Source organism: Curcuma longa, unplaced genomic scaffold, assembly GCF_044706935.1.
Source record: "Curcuma longa cultivar G26 ecotype Majalengka, Jawa Barat unplaced genomic scaffold, ITB_CL_G26_1.1 contig_19811, whole genome shotgun sequence".
NCBI lineage: Eukaryota > Viridiplantae > Streptophyta > Magnoliopsida > Zingiberales > Zingiberaceae > Curcuma > Curcuma longa.
Window position 1 is genome coordinate 1 of NW_027431200.1, and position 17466 is coordinate 17466.

Sequence of the window (17466 nt, forward strand, 5' to 3'; positions counted from 1 at the left end):
AGCTAATTACGGATGATGATCTATAAAATCATTCCACATATTGCTTGCAATTTCATCACGTACGTGTCCCATCTGAGCTGTTTGACTTGGATCAATCAAGATGGCTCTTGATCACCAAAATCATCTTCAACTCCAGACATGAGCATATCATCAGAAGAGTATTCCATAAACAAATTATCCATTGCATGATGCCGACGTATGAAATTATGCACCGCACAACATGCAACTAGAATTAATCTTTGCCTAGTAATTGGATAGTTTGGCATATCTTTTAAAATTCGAAACCTTGCTTTGAGCACCCCAACGCATCGCTCTATAATATTACGACATGTGCTATGCCTATAATTGAATAACTCTTCCTTCCCCCTTGGTCTGCCTTGGTGTCAATAATCTCTCAAGTGATAGCGTTGACCACGATATGGAGCGAGAAATCCCGGCATATTTGGGTAACCAGAATCAACCAGATAAAATTGATCTGTGATAGTATTTCCATATTAATAATGTAAAACACAAACTCAAATGAATATACATAGAGAATTTTTTCCATTACTTACCACCATAAGGTTTAGGAAAATTATTTTCATGTCTTGTCAATGCGTCTATAAATACTCTGGAATCATTCGCTGTCCCCTCCCAGCCCGTATACACAAATGTAAAAAGCATATCGAAGTCGCATGCAAGCATCACATTTTGTGTAATAAGAACCTTTCTACCACAAAAGATGTCTCAATTGATGTCGGTGCCCATGCTGATATATGAGTCCCATCGATAGCTCCAAGACAATTCTAAAAATACACAATATCTTAGTAAGGATATATTATAAATGTAACTAGATACATTAGGGTACAATACGTACCTTAAAATACGGAAACCACTTTGGATTGTTCAATATGTGAGGATGGACACCATTGTGTTCATACGGTCGAATAATATATGTGCCCAATGTACAAATAGCTCGTAAAACACGTTTGAACCACTTGCTACAAGTGTACAATGAATGTTGAAATCGATCTGCACATATTCGATGTCGTGTGTTATGCCCGATGATTAGTAAGAACATAGCGACACCTTCTTCAACTGTAACTTTCTTTCCATCTTGTAATAGATTCATCTCTTTTAATGTCCTACAAAAATTCACAAATACATGTTTTGACATACGAAAATTATCAAAGCAAACTTGGGGGTGTCCATCAATTATTTCTTGAATATACATCCTCCCAGTAAGAGATGAAGTCCGACACGGCATCCGATCAATATATCCAAGAAATTGAGTCATGTCATGAAAAAAATCATTAGCAAGACCCAAAACTGTAAGCACATTGATATCTGGGCTTAATTCATCATATTCATCATCAGAGCTTGACATGATCGATCTGCAACAAATTAATATTAAAATCAACACATACATACATAAAATTCATTATAGATTTATCACAAATTAATAAAGAATTCACAAATCGATATAGAAAATCAACACAATGATTTATCTCAAACCATAGCCATATACAAGAATGCCAGGACCAAGATCGAGATATCTAACCATATATCCAGGATAAGAACCACGTTTGGTGCAGTAAGTAAAAGGATAGTACTGATTATTTTCAGCTTCGCAAAGCATGTCCTTTCTACCACATCATATCAAAACAAGTTTTACCATAACGTTCTTTTGATATGAAGATTATAACTCAAAGTTTGCAACACCATTATGTGAAATCTATCATCAGTTGGAAAACAGTTTTCTTCCCATCTGACAACAATTAAAACTCCAAACTTCCTCCAAGAAACTCAGTTGAAGATTATAACTCAAAGTTTGCCTTGGACCACTCATACTTCTCTATTTCGATACTAGGATTATGCCCTCCCATAATGTATTCTGTATACATACAAGCATTAAACAAAGAAACTGGAAAGTAAATCAAAGAAACTGGAAAGTAAATCAAAATATTAATCAGGGATGATTAGATAAATGCAAAGGATTTCAACCCATAGGTGTAAAACCAGGGCACAAGCATTAATCAAAGAAACTGGAAATTCTTCTGTCCAACTTCTATGGCCGCATCTTACAATATTTTTTACTGGCATAACAGGTTTTTGCAAAGGCAATGGCAGAAACTGGACAAATAAAATTGTTTGGTGACTACCCAACAAAAACTGAAGCTGCTCTTGCAAGAGCAAGAAGACATATCTTCAAGGAGGAAAGGTAGATTTTCTTGCATTCAACCTTGTGAAATCAGAGGTTGTTGTTTCAATGCTTTTGCATCGAATAAATATCATGTAAAATTTTTTGCTTACAAGTTTCACAAGAAATACTTGTCCTCTTATCATCATCACAGAAGTGCTAAAAACTAGCTGTAAATCCAACCATGTATCACTTATAGGAGCCAATGAGCATTAATCAAAGAAACTGGAAAGTAAACTAGGGTTTTCTTCGATTGTTAGACATACGAAAATTTTTTCTAACCCGTGAAACGAAGTGCGGCGGAGCCAATCGAAGCGAAGCAACAGACAATTGGAGCGGAATGCGATCGAATGTCACGAGCCGACTGTGGATCAAGACTATTTCATTCCTCAACTGCTCGGACTTATCTGGCGTATCTTATCTATAATTAGAATGCAGCGGACAGCAAGGGAAGGGAGGAGGAAGAGGAGAGGAGAGGAGAAAGCACGCGGCGGCGGAAGGAGAGTGCGGCGGGAGAGGAAGAGGAGAGGAGGAGGAGGAGCCGCGCCGGAGGAGCAAGGGAGGAGGAAGAGGAGAGGAGAAAGCACGCGCGCGGCGACGGGAGAGACGAGAGTCGCGGGGAGAAAGCAGCGAAGGAAGAAAAGGGGGAAAACGTACCGCCTTTTCTCATTTTCCACCGCCTTTTCCCATTTTCTAACTTTCTCATTCGCGAAATCGTTTTCTATTTTCTTTGAAAACGCGTTTTCATTTTCCAGAAAATAAACTGGAAAACACAAACCAAACACCTGATTTTAGAAAATAAGAAAACGAAAATGGAAAATGGCCCTGGAAAACACGAACCAAACGCCCCCTAAGTTTCTAATGTTGTAGCCTTGTCTCTCTCTCACACACACACACATACACACTCCCCTATATATCACACACACAAACACACACACACACACACACACACGCACACATCCCTATATATTTACATATTGACTCCTATATATTTGGCTCCTACACACACGCATACATATTGACTCCCATATATTTGACTCCTACACGCACATGCACACGCACGCACTCCCCTATATATTTACATATTGACTCCTACACGCATACACACGCGTGCGCGCATTCACACACACTCCCCTATATATTTACATATTGACTCCTATATATTTGTGTTTATAAATTGGTTGGTAACATTCTATATATTTGTGTTTATAAATTGGTTGGTAACATTCCCCTTTAAGTTAATGCCAATATAGCATACAAACACAACTGTAGACCATTTTAAAGATTTAGTCCATCTTTTAAGTGGCAAAAGATGATAACATTGCCCCCCCCCCAAACACCTCTTAATATCCATCCCATAGCATATCGATCACATAGCAATTTGAAAAGAAGTAAATCTTCAAGCTCATTGTTAGAGTTGAGAAATATTGTTAAGAAATGAAATAATAATTCCCTTGCATTGTATATTCTTTCTAATGAATTGACAATCAATTTGAATGGGCTTTTTTTCTTACAAAATAGGTTCAAAACTGTATGCATATGTTCTTATGGAATAGGTTCAAAGCTATAAGCATAGCAATTTAATTATCTAAGCAAAACTTTATTGGTTATGATGGGGAAATGCACCATTTTAATTTATTTCCTTGAGCCCCCTAAATAAGATATGATCTTCATCTTCTTCTCTGTTCCCTTTCTCATGCTCCCCTTCTATCCCTAGGTATACTATAGTCTATCTCTCCACCTTTTGATCCCCTTGGTAAACTGATCGTATATAGATTCTTTTCGCCACCAGAATTCTAGCCTTTCTATTTAGAATATGGATCGCTTCTTCACTATCTGACTCCACCACCATCTCTCTCACACTCCCATGTTCCAGGTGATTTCTTGCCCAAGGCAAGTTGGGTTCAAATATCTTATTGCCGCTTCTCTTTTGACTTGTTCAAATTCCATTATACTCAATTGCCACCTTTGGTCATGCATCAAATGGCCATGACTGCTTTAAAGATCATGCTCATCATGATTGTTATAATCACTGCTAAATCATACATGATTACTCTTATGCAAAATATATGAGTTCTCAGTTTAGGGAAATCTCAAATGAAAGCTGATACTCGATAATGCTGGAATCAATTGTAGCAGACTTGATACAAATAGTTGAAGTAAATGGTGGTCGAGATTTAGTCAGATGGCTATACATACAATTAAATAGTTGTGAAAGGCATGTCCAAATACCAAAATAAACATTTCATACCTCTATTCTCGGCTAACGATTTGGCTTGACCTGGAGAAATAAAGAGATTATATTATGCTCACAGGAAACACACCAACAAACTGGAAAAGGGAACATACATTTTGCGTGTCTGCAATAATTGTGAAGTCCTCACTATTTGCGATCGATATAAAGCTAGCCTTCATTACAGTGTTTTGATCTTCAATCTGAAACAAAAGCAACAAATAGTAAAGACGTCGTCAACGTCACCTTATTGGCATTTTTATTTCAAAATCATGTTAGCTATGAAATAACATTAAACAAATTCACATAGCTTCAAAACAATGGACAAACCCGAAATCCATCCATAAGTAGCTGCTAAACCAACTTAAAGCAAGGACATCACAAATAAAACCCCACAAAAACAGTTGGAAAGAAGCGACTGATTGGTTTGAAAAGACTCTTTGTGTTTCGACCATTCTAACTAAATAAACTTAACAAAAGAATAAACCTATTCTAACAATTTGGTCGATTTTGGATTGAGTCCTTATTTGATTAAATTTTGGCAATATAAGTTCTCAAATAAAAGACTAAATATAATTAAGACCAACTTAAATTCATTACTCCACTTCCCTGCTGACATGGAGCCCTAACTGACCGCTGACATGACAACAAAGCACAGAACAGTGAACTATCAAACAAAAAATTATATTATAGCAGATTGAAATCTTTTTTAAGTTTTCCCTTGAGATTTAACCATATAAACATTTACATCTACTTCTACTTGAGTATTTGAGTGAAATTTAACCATATGCAATAATTATCATCCCTAAAAATGCCTACTAAAGCATCATAATGACAGCATTTCCACCAACCATAAAGGAAAGATCAAAAGTTGGATAAAAGTGAAGATTGAAAAAACATTGGATAAAAGTGAAGATTGAAAGTTTTCAATAACCTTCTGCAAGATATTCTTCAAACATTGAACTTCATCCTTCTTTGCACTGGAATACTTGTCCTTGATATCACCAATGTATGCCCTGATTTTAGATAACTGACATCAGCAAAACTAGCCAATTTCAGAAATTAGAAACACTGACAAACTCACACCTTTACTTTCTGATGTTTTGACTACGTAGAAAGCAAGTGAAACATAGTAGGGGGGATCAGGGAAAAATAGCCAAGATGAATTTGAAAAACATCAACAATATTTCTCATGAAATGACAAATGTTAAGACATCATAAATATATATTGAAGTTTGGTACTGTCTTAGCAGATCGGAGATGAACTATCACTCTCTCCTGAGAAAATTTATTTGAAGTATCAACCAATTATCTTCTCATTAAGAACATCAAGAATATGAAAACTTAGTGCTTACTCATCAGGAGCAAGAATATCAAGATTATGCTTTTCCATAAGCTGATCCGTCATATCAACAGTCCTCCCAACCTGTTACAAGTAATTTATTTGCCAGAAATTATGTACCAGTACAAGCCAGCTGACACGCTACCAGTCCTATTTGAAGGGTCCACAAGAAAAAAGAAATAGTAATCTCAGAGAAGATATAACTTATAAATAATTTACTTGACAAGAATTATACTTTAGACAATCATAAAGAAGTAATCGTGCTAACAGACTACCAACATGCTAGATTCAGAAAGAAAAAGTAGATTAGAGAATGCACTATTGATGTTTAGGAAAAGCAAGGTATACCTGTAACGGTTAAAAAGACAAATGTTTACATAAGGTTGGATTTAGACATTAAAGAACACAATGGCATGAACTCTAGCCTGTCGCTGATATAACTTAGAAATTAAGTAGGTATGAATTGGAGAATTTGTATTCAATTAACATTTAAACAGGCTCTGGGTGGATTGTAATAGGGATATGTTAGTAACGTTTGATTGTTCTCTAATTGGCTTTAAAACAAGGTGAAGTAGAAAAAATAGAATTAAAACAGATTGCTGGTTCAATTGGACGGGTTAAGCAGCTGATTGGAATATGGAAAACACTATTGTCAAGCATTTCTCCCTCCCCATCATTAATATTTTTGTGTGTGCAATGAAGCAACAGAGGGTTTGGGGGCATAGTTTGTGGTGTTATTAATATTAAACTAATGGATTTATAATGAGGTGAAAATTATTTTAATCTCAGTATACAGTAATTAGTAACAGTAACTAAAGCGTGACTTCTGATTCAAGTATTCCAACTATCTTAAACAAATACGACAAGTTATTACTTCATAATAGGCTAAGCGTGTTAATTTCTATATGTTTAAAGTTGACAATATCACCATCCTTTAAAGCATCAGTAATCCGGCATGTTAATTTCTATATGTTTAAAGTGGACAATATCACCATACTTTAAAGCATCAGTAATCTGAGAAAATAAATATTAGATTAAATTTCCATTATAAAAACAGTATAACAGAAGATAGATATTTCATATACGTCCAATAGACATTTCGTACATTTATGTTTTCGCATACTGACTTGATGGCCAGAACAATAAAGGCATAAAAGTTATGACTATAATAGTCATCGGAGAATAAGCTAACAAACTGAAGAGGATCTATCAACATACCAAGAAATTGTGACTATTCTTAGGTGACTTGATGTGTGCTTTCATTAGGTTGTTTTGATCTTCGACCTGAAATTACAGCTGATGGTGTGAGGACACATCATAATGACTTAGCTATTTCATGTAAGCATTTTCTTAGCTAAAATGACAGGATCCCACAACTCAAGCACAACGCAAAAAATCTGATTCCCAAATTGTAAGTACTCAACAGAGAAAATTTAAGAGAGATTTTCCATAATAAACAAATATCAAGAGATAGTAACGAAATGATCAACTTTCTGGATGCAGTTTGAGGAAAAGAATTCTTTACCATCCTAAAAAAAGCTTGACAATAAGGGGATTGTCCTGAATGCTATCAAACATTGTGAACAATGAAACCAGAAGCAATACATGAAAATGATAACAAAAGCAGCAATTGTAGCAAAAGATGGTAAACAGCATGTGTGAGGCAAGGAATGATGGTTCTTTGCTTCATGTTCAAAGTACTTGTGTTTTCTCAACTTTCCTTAGCGTTAATCTTATTCTCCACCTCCTAGGTTGCTATCTGTGTCTTTAATATCTCGAAAAAATTATTTATTTATTTTAATTATTTTATGTTATGCTGTATCAGTATTCATGTATTTAATTGTTCTTTGGCATTGTATCAATTGTAAAATTTAATTTGGTTGGGCAACATGAACTTTAGAATGATTGGGGCATGTACACTCGCTCAAGTTGTCAAGCGCTTGGGGCATGTGGTGGGCAAGGGGTTATGGCCTTTGATTTTTAATCTAAGGGCTTGGAATTGGAGGTTAGAGGTTTGGGAGGGCTTGATAGTTAATTTCTTGCTAGTAGAGGGATTGGCTGTAATATGCCATTTAGTTGCTAATCAATCAAAGTACTGAGGGGACCGTGGACAGCTCAAAGACCCTCTAACAAGATACTTCCCAAACTCAGACAAATACCTAAAAGCAAGTAAAAGCAGAACTAACATCACAATGTCCTCTTCTTTAAGTTGATTATGGACACAAAGTGCCCCCCAACCAAGGAATCTGAGACAAGGCAACAATGTTGGATGATTTGTCTCCATTTGATTTAATTTAGTTTTTTTTTTCTAAATTATGTAAGATTGATGGTCAATGGGTTTGACTTTGTTTATGGATGTGACTTGTAGAGTTGCATTCATGGTTATTTGTCAGTGCTTATTGCTTTTGATTTACAGGTTGTGGCTAACACAAAGATTAGATTAGTTTAGTCCTTTTGTTATTCTATATTACTTTGTATTGTTATATTTAGGGAGCTGGTGACATACAAGGGAGATGCTGCCAAAATTTTATCAAATGTTCTACCTAAGATGTACTAGCTCATGTTATTGCTCAGATAGGGTCCTACCCAATTTGGAGTCAATTTGGGGCATGACAATATCGAAGCCAATAGACCTCTTCTTTTTTTAATAAGGGTGATAAATATACAAGACATCACAATGAGAACTCGTCATAATAGAGTCCAATCAATTATGTCTAATTTCAACGAAATTGTGGCAATCAAGCAGAACATTATCAGCCCAGTAAGAATGAACAGCATGTCTCACAATTCGCCAGTAATCTAAGGCTGGAAATTGCATGTTCCAAGGGTCTTCTCTCAAGATTTGTCAAGCCGTATGAGTTATCTTTGTTTTATGAAAAGTTTCCAATTTCCTTGAGGAAAATCCCAAAAATGAAAAAAAAAATAGAACATTTTCAATTACACTTATTTCCTTTGAAAATTATGATTGTAACACATTTTCAGAAATAGTTGTCCTTTTATTTGAAAAGAAAATAGAAAACTTAGAAAATATTTGAAATAAAAACATCTAACCAGAGGTTATCTAAGTCAAGTAACATTTAATCAGATAAAGCATACTCTGCTCAGTTATCTCAAGAGAAAAGTTGACTTCAATTGCTTCAAACCACTAATTTACCATTAGTAGGTATGTAAATGTTAAACCGCCATTAAAGTCGATCATGATATAATTCTCAGACCTAATTTAAACTTAATACTAGTTATCAGTTTTGCTCCCTGTGGAATGTCACATTGATGACATTGTCATTACTGTACGTGAAATATGACAAATTCACATATCCATTTTAGTATATCATCAAAAGTATCAAGGTTAAAGTGAACTTCAAGAAAGATCGAGTGATCATTGAAAACTTTTAAAAACTAAAGTTACCTTCTCCAACAAGTTTGTCAAATGTTGGATTTCATCCTTTTTTACTTTTAATATCTTCTCCTTGATCTCGCCTATGTTTGCCCTGATTTTGACATGTTCATTATCAACAAAACTTTTCAGTTCAGAAACTAGCAAGTTCAAGTCCTACTTGTGTTGGGTTTAGATCCACCCACACATCGTGGAATACTAAGAATATAAGTATATAAATAGGTCAATAGATACAGTCAAAAAAGATTAAGACAGCACAAATGAATTTCAAAAACATGGACACACATTTGCACAACTGATGACAAGTTTTGAGAACAATAAAAAAACATGGCGAGTACAGAAACTCAGACTTAGAAAGGAGTATAAGATAAGTGTGGATCCAAATTTCTAAAAATATTTACAGGTAATATATATATATATATATCTGAAACTGCTATGGAAGTTGTAGCTAAGTCCGAGTATTAGAAAACATATAGAAAAAATTCAATTAAGCATGAATACACTTCTCTATAAATAGTGAAATGTTAAAAATTCATGGCAAATTTACTATATCAAATGTGTAAGCACATTTAAAGATAAACTACAGATGAATAATCATTCTCTTAAAAATATGGTGAATTAATAGCACTAGGCAATTGTTTCATACTTACTAATCTACAACAAGAACATTAGGTGCCTTTAGTGCATTCACAAGTAATTTTCCATAATCATGCAACTAAATTAGCATGCCTTGAAAAGATTATTGGTCATCCTACACTAGAATATTCAAAACACACAGTAAGTGAAATTAAAAAGGATTTAGTATCAAAATGTATAACCTACAAATTACCAGAAATGTTAATTCAATTTTCATAAACATTTAAAATACGATATCAAGCATGTTATAGGTTTTAGCTACTAAACAACAAAATCAATGTAAATAAAATAATACACTAAATAAAACTTCAATACAAGGTTTGATTTTGAATAAAAATATCCATTAAATTTACATTATATAATAATGCAAAAATTGCATGTACTATGATATGTATAACATTAATAAATTAATTAATAGTTATATTAAATATGTTTAACATAACATGAAATATAATTCACAATATATGACATACATATGAATATGTTTATATTATATATGCAACTAATACAAACAACATAATTTATATTTGCCTTTCACAAGGAAAAAAGCCCAAAAAGTTATTCAAAAATACTTAAATAAGATCCTCATTTTTAAAAAATTCTCACTTAAAGCTCCATGAAAGAAATATTTACAAATTTACCCACGAAAAATGTTTTGATCATACAATACTTTGTTTAAAACATTCTTAAAATTAAGAAACCAATTTGATTTGCATGAGCTTAGATTAGAAGAACCTTCTGTTCACCCAAAGAATATTATATAATTACATGAATAAAAGAAAACAAATAACTATTTTTGTACAAATAGTTACAAATATTTGAATTAAACTAGAAGAGATTGTTATGTTGCAAATTGTATAAATTTATAATCACAATTCATAAGAATAGAAAACTTTGATTGCAGAGGTACTATGAGTATAAACATCCATCAACTAATTTAAAATTCCCATAAGGCTATACAAATACCAATCACAACTTACAAAATTAATCTTGCAATGTTACCTTGTACCAAATGCCTCCTCAAGTGTATGCTCTTCCACGAGTTGTTCTACCATATCAAGAGCCCTACCAACCTATCACAAGTCAACTCACCTAAGAAAATGAAAGAGAAATAACATAGAAGATACACTAGAGCCAAAGAGGTGCAAGGGTAGCTACAATACATTACAAATTTTAGTAGTTGGTGACCTAGAAAAAAATCATGAGAATGTAGAGTAAAAATGAGGTAAAAACAAAGAAAAACATACTAGAAGTATAGCATAAGAGAAGTGGATCCTCCAAATTCCTTTGGAAATGCTTGTTTGTGTATGCATATATCATAATGTTGATCGATTATTTGTCTCTTGCCACACTTTGAGAATTTTCAGAGGATGAGAAGGAAAGATTGAGACAAGCATCCTAGTAGTTTCTACCCAAAACCAACTAATCTTAGACCAACGACAACTAATAACTCTGCTCTTCAAAGTTCAAATACATTCAACTTCAACTATATGTGGTCCAAGAGTGTTAATGTTAGATTGGGTCAAAGGGAAATAGATTTATTTGCAACATTACCTCACACAATTTTTAGACAAAATGAACCATCATGTCTCAATCATATCAGCATGCCATGTTTGTCCCCCTAACTATTTGGGGTTAGTCACATGGATTTTATCTCTTCATTGAACTCAATGCAATGTTATACAATCAGTAATATTGAAATCAATTTGAGTCATTCTTTATTACGTAACTACAATTTTGTTTGGTATCCCTCTGCTCTTGACACCTTACACCCTGACCAATTTAACTCACCTATATATAGAAGTTATTGGTTATCTTTGACCATCTCATACAATCTCAACCCATTTTTCTCATTTTATCATCTATAGGGAGCTAAAACTAATTGCTCCTAAATAATAGAATTTTTATCTTAAAAAAAACTAGCAACCATACACATTCTTGCTCTACTACATTGATTTTTTTTAAGTATTATTTCCTATCAACTTAACACATGGATCCAAAAATGTATGACCAATCATACTACAACCTTCTAAAAAATTTCATTTTCTTTAAGGGGCATAGTACAATAACACAAGACTATAGGTTCCAAAAGTTTGTCTCCATTTCAACCACCACTCTTCAACCTATTAATGAGAGTTTTCATTGATGACTCCTTCTTGTTCAGTATTATATTCATGTTTTTAAAACCTATAGAAATTTCATATACATCCATATCAATTGCTTCCACAACTCTGTCCTTATCTGTAGAAACTTCAGTGATTCAATTTTAGTTCTGCTTGTGCAGCTAAATAATCAACCATTATATTATTCACTCTACATCTTAAGTATCCTCCAGAACAAATTATACCAACATAATTTGAATGTCACACAGATACTTCTATAAAGTATTGATTTATTTCAATTAAATTGCATGATGCAATGCCATATAGTTTTCCTCGGGAAAAGTAATGCATGTATACTGAAACGTAAAAGGAACCAATAATACCCTTGTCTCCTGACATATAGATACGAATTCCTCCTGCATCAAAAAATAGATAGGTAAATCCATGAGGTTAAAACTTAAAAGAATAGCTTAGACTTAAACTAATTGATAGAAAATTTCAATTCAATTATAAAACTTTTTTCTTAGTGACAACTCCAAATCAATATCATGAGTTATTTATTTGATTATCACTCAGCAAGTTAGTGGGAGCATCATTAAGTTCACCTAATCTAACTACCCTACACAATAAGTCAATGTACTCCATGAGAAACAAGGTTTGTCATTTTCTAGAAGTATTAGCCGATAATGCCACAGCTATTTGAAAGGGCACTAGGTAATTGCAATCCAGATGTGCATGATAGATTAGTTGCAGAAACATAAGTTTTCAAAACCAAAGCAAAACCACATAGAAATGTTTAGAAAATCTTGTGTGATGATGTTGATAACCAATTCAACAATGCATTGATCAAGCTTGCTGTAGATTGTTTAAGGACATTAACTCCATACAAGAATGCAAAAACAATTGGGATAAGAAAATGACTTCCAATATTAGATATTTTGCAATAAAAAAAACAGCTAGAATAGTGGACCAGCAAGGCACATATTTCACTTGTGTCCATCATGAAGAATACTATACCTTTAAATCCTCATGCAATGTCTTGATGACCTGAAAAAAAAAAGAGATAAAAGAACAAATGTTATGCCCACACACACAACACACATAAATGGCGAAAAACTCTATCTTGAACCTTTAAGGTTGCATTTAGTTGCATAATATGGAAGTGAATTAAATGATCCTGTAGTAATCATAATAAAAAACCTCACTTTATCATCTTGAGAAAATGTAGTTTTGACAGATAAAACAATTGGTGGCAGTATGTACTCCATTTTTTTTAAGAATTCCAAGCTAGGGACATGGCTAAGGAAATTTTACCTTAACAAACATGCCATATAATCTTTCTCTCTCAAGATCTGTACAAGTAGGAAATGCTTTCCACACATCCTACAGATATAATTTATGAAAAGTAAGTCACATTTTCACCAAAAGTTTGAAACTTGATGAAATATCATTGCAACAAATAGCCAAAGTTCATGACAATAACAATGAGCTAATAATCATCAGCCTAACTTCCAGTTACATACTCATTTTATTCCTAAGTCCTATGACCATTCATGTAAATATGAATTAACTTCAGAATAAACAAACTGACCAGATATTTGATGAGGAAAGCAAATCTTAGGTTCAGGCTTTCATATTTAGAAAAAACTGAACTTACTGAGCTTCAATCTCAACTGTCATGGTTTCTGTCAATCCACCAGCAATGCTATTAGAAAGGGTCTTTTGAATAGCTTCTGTCTACAGAATAACTTCAAAGTGTATTGAAACTAAAACTATCTTTCTGTCTAACAAATTTTAGTCATTCTAGAAAATAGGGAGGAGGGGGAAATGTACTAAAAGGCTCATTAATAGTTCTTTGACAAGCTAAAGATTTTATAGACTCATAGGTCAATGCATAACCAATCACCAAATTGTATTTCAACCTCAAAAACAAAAAAAGAGGAAATTTTATGCTTACCCGCCACAGGAGACGATATCTAAGCACATTTCTAGCGATATCACAAAGCAAAAGCACGTTGGCAAGTTCCCCACAATTTAAAGAAGATCAGTGTGAAGAAAGATAAGTGCAGTAAAAATTGCCTCTTTGGAGAAAGTAGTCAGAACAGAACGGATGCCGAGCTGAAAGGCCATCTTAAGATTTGACTGCCTCGAGCCTGCCGGCGGTTCGCCGCGACCTCCCATCTGAGCAAGAAGGAACGCTTCTCGACCCTAAGGCTATGCATGACAAACAAAAAAGAGATTCGTCATTCGGTTCGCAAAATCTCGAAAGACTCCTGGGACTGTGGTTAGACGGTGGTTATGGAAAAGAAAGAAAGTTTTAGGAAATGGACGACACGAGATTCACCTGCAGACAGCGCGAAGGCGGAGACCGGCGGAGGAGGGAGGCAGAGCACAGGACGGATTGTCGGAACACTGCAGAGGTTTTCCGAAACCTAATTGGAGACTGGAGAGCGAAGGGGGGAACACAGTGGAGAATACGAGGGAGAAAATTTCATACATTTTAAAAAAAAAAACTATTTAATTTAATAAATGATGACATGGCATCTTTGATTTTATTAATAATTATTGATTTCTAACAATAATTTAGTAGCTCCATTTCAAAGAAAAGGTTCTATTTTATAACAATTATTAAAATAAAAATAAATTCAGGTGAAAAAGATAGCTACTGTTTTTTATGGAGAAATTTTTTGATTTTAATGGAAAAAGTGCCTTTTAAAATCATGACCGTGTTTGTAATTCAAAATTTAAAATAAATATAAAAAAGTGTCTTTTATTTTTATTATCATATCATCTTATTTTTCATCTTAAAACTACTCTTATGATAGTAATTATAGTAATATTATATCAGTTTTAATTAAAATTATTTCAACTTGAGCATCTTTAGTCAAAGTTGTTCTATCTTAAAGCATTTTAGTTAATTGCTTATGTTGTATTAGTTTTGATCAAAAAAAAATTATATTGTAGCAATTTTGATGAAAACTATTTTAACTATAATAATTTTGATCAAAATTACTAAGTTAATTTTGGTCAAAATTGATACAACACGATCCATTTTGACCAAAATTGATATATCAACGTTAGAACAAAGGAATTTTGAAAAGAAAAAAAATAGGATGTACATTCTTTAGATAATTTTTAATACATGGTACCTTTTCAGTTTGGTTTTCTCAAGCATACTTCATTTTTAAACATAAATACAATTGAACACAAGCCTCCTCCTCCTCCTCCTCCTCCTCATCATCATCATCATCATCATCATCATCATCATCATCATCATCATCATCATCATCATCATCATGGCTCACATCCATTTCAACACAATACACAAGCTAGAGAAGGAGAAGGAAAAGAAGAAGAATGAGAGAGTCGCATCGAACCTAATTATCAATACAGGTGTCGATCGATGTCTTAGGCACTAGAACAGACCCCAAATGTAGACCTCCGACCATGGGCCGGGTCAACGGGCCGAGTGGACCGTTGACCCAGTTAGCCGGGCCGAACCGGAATCGGCCCGACAGGATGTCGGGCCGGTTACGGTTCAAGGGGTCTGAAACCAGCGGCCCGCCGGTTAACCGGCAGGTTGAACAATTCCAACAGTAATCGCCGATTTGGATTTTTTTTATTTTTTTTAAGATCATTTAATCATTTTTTTTATCAGTGGTTATGATTTAATATGTATTTTTATTTAATTAAATTATAATTTAACACATCGTTGTTGGGGATCGAACCAGGACAGTCCAGGACACAAGTGCATATACTCACCACTGTTCTACCACATCTTTTGTTTATAAAATTAATATAATTATATATATACTATATTTATATTTATTTAATTCAAATCCATTTTAAGACGCCGTTGATGAGGGAACGAATGCAATTCTCACCGATCTTAGAATACGCACCACTAAATTACATTGACTTTTCTCTCTTTTTTCAATACTTCTTTTATATAAATTTTAAATTTTAAATTTTTTAATATAATAATCTTGAACCGTCGCGAATCGTGAACCGGCGGTTCCGAACCGTGAATCGTAACCGTCTTGAGCAGTTAAGGTTAAGGGTCGACCTGTCATGAACTGTCAAACTGTCGATTCTGAACCGTGGTCGAATTTACCCAAATGATTGATGATTTGAGAATGTTCATCAGTGGAGTTCACTTGGTTTTCTACAGGATGCCCAGATCGAGGGGATCTAAGGTTAGAGGGAAGGTTTGGCTATCCGAACCAAACATTCATTTTCTTATATTTACATACTTGGAGTGGTTACTTAAACTTAAACATCAAAAAGAACAAGTTGATAGCGTTGGAAAATTAATTCCTCCCTTGTGATTAGTGATTAACCATAATGTTTCGTTGTTTGACAAATACTTTAAGTTAATCAATCATTTGGATTTGATGATTTACTTACGAGTTTGTAGACATAATATAATGAATGGAGAGATTATGGGAGAGGTGCATGATCAATCTTGATGGGCGATCAGGGGTGAGCATGGAGTTAAGTAGAGCATCTATTTAAAGGTGTAAACGAGTCAAGCTGCTCGAGAGCTATTCGAGTCTCGATTCAAAAAAAAATTTATTCGAGTTCGTTCGATTAAGTTAACGAGTCGAGCTCGAGCCTGATTTCGAAAATAAGATCGAAAATATTATCAAGTCAGCTCGAGTTTAATAGTGATTGGTTCGTGAGTTCGTTTAACGAATATACCGAGCTCGAGTCATTCGTGAACTATTTAACATTACGAGTCGAACTTGAGCTTAAGAATTAAAGTTCGAACCTCTTAAGGAAAACTGTTTGACTCGACTCAGTTCGATTACACTCCTACATCTACCATAATAATGGATAAGTTTGAGAAGGAGCTAGCTGAAGACCAATTATTGTATTGTATATTAGGCAAATTTTAAAAGGGCATATTTTTTTTAAACAAATAAAATGATCAAAAGGTATCTTTATACTTTATCTCAAATATACCCCTCTAAATTTGCTTAGACAGATGTATACGTATTCTCACCCACTCGCCTAAATAAAATTAGATCGAGTCTTTTCAACTAAGATCCTGCTCAACCCATTAAATGATGTCATAATATTACATGAGATTACTTTGAATCTAAACCAAATTAGCATGCATATAATATTTTTAGTCAAAATTGCTACATAGTCTTATACTAAACCATATCGTAGTTTTGGTCAATATTATTATGTAAATCTAAAATATTTAAAATTAAAAAAGAAATGCATATAAATTATGTTGGATTTAATCTCTTAAGGTGAACTTAATTGTAATTTGTATATGTGGATACGAATCAAATCTATTTAAGTGATCCAACTAAGGTTTATCAGGTTTTGAATTATTAGATGTGGATTAAATATGTAGAATCCGTTAGTCTGCTCCATTATTATCAGATATGGATTAAATATGTAGAATCCGTTAGTCTGTTCCATTATTATCAGATGTGGATTAAATATGTAGAATTGATTAGTCCATTTCGTTATTATCTATGGGCTGATAACGGATCAAATTTCTATATATAGGGTTTGGTCTATAAGGGTTTAGGAACAACTGACATCCTGCCTTCATTTCCTATT

At 33.7% G+C, this 17466-nt stretch overlaps 1 protein-coding gene and 1 pseudogene across 1 annotated transcript; both read right to left on the reverse strand.

Annotated features, from left to right (window-relative positions):
- Nucleotides 1–546: 546 nt before the first annotated feature.
- On the reverse strand, nt 547–2637 carry LOC141817250 (uncharacterized; annotated as a pseudogene).
- A 1650-nt stretch (nt 2638–4287) lies between these two features.
- On the reverse strand, nt 4288–14327 carry LOC141817251 (uncharacterized). Its single transcript, XM_074704929.1, has 12 exons — nt 14231–14327; nt 13966–14100; nt 13201–13269; nt 12904–12933; nt 12270–12302; nt 10787–10857; nt 9161–9242; nt 6973–7038; nt 5768–5838; nt 5347–5428; nt 4529–4615; nt 4288–4460 (listed from the first exon to the last, which is right to left on the reverse strand). The coding sequence occupies exons 2-12, from the start codon at nt 14065–14067 to the stop codon at nt 4443–4445; spliced, it is 711 nt and encodes a 236-aa protein (XP_074561030.1). The 5' UTR covers nt 14068–14100; nt 14231–14327; the 3' UTR covers nt 4288–4442.
- Nucleotides 14328–17466: the final 3139 nt, after the last annotated feature.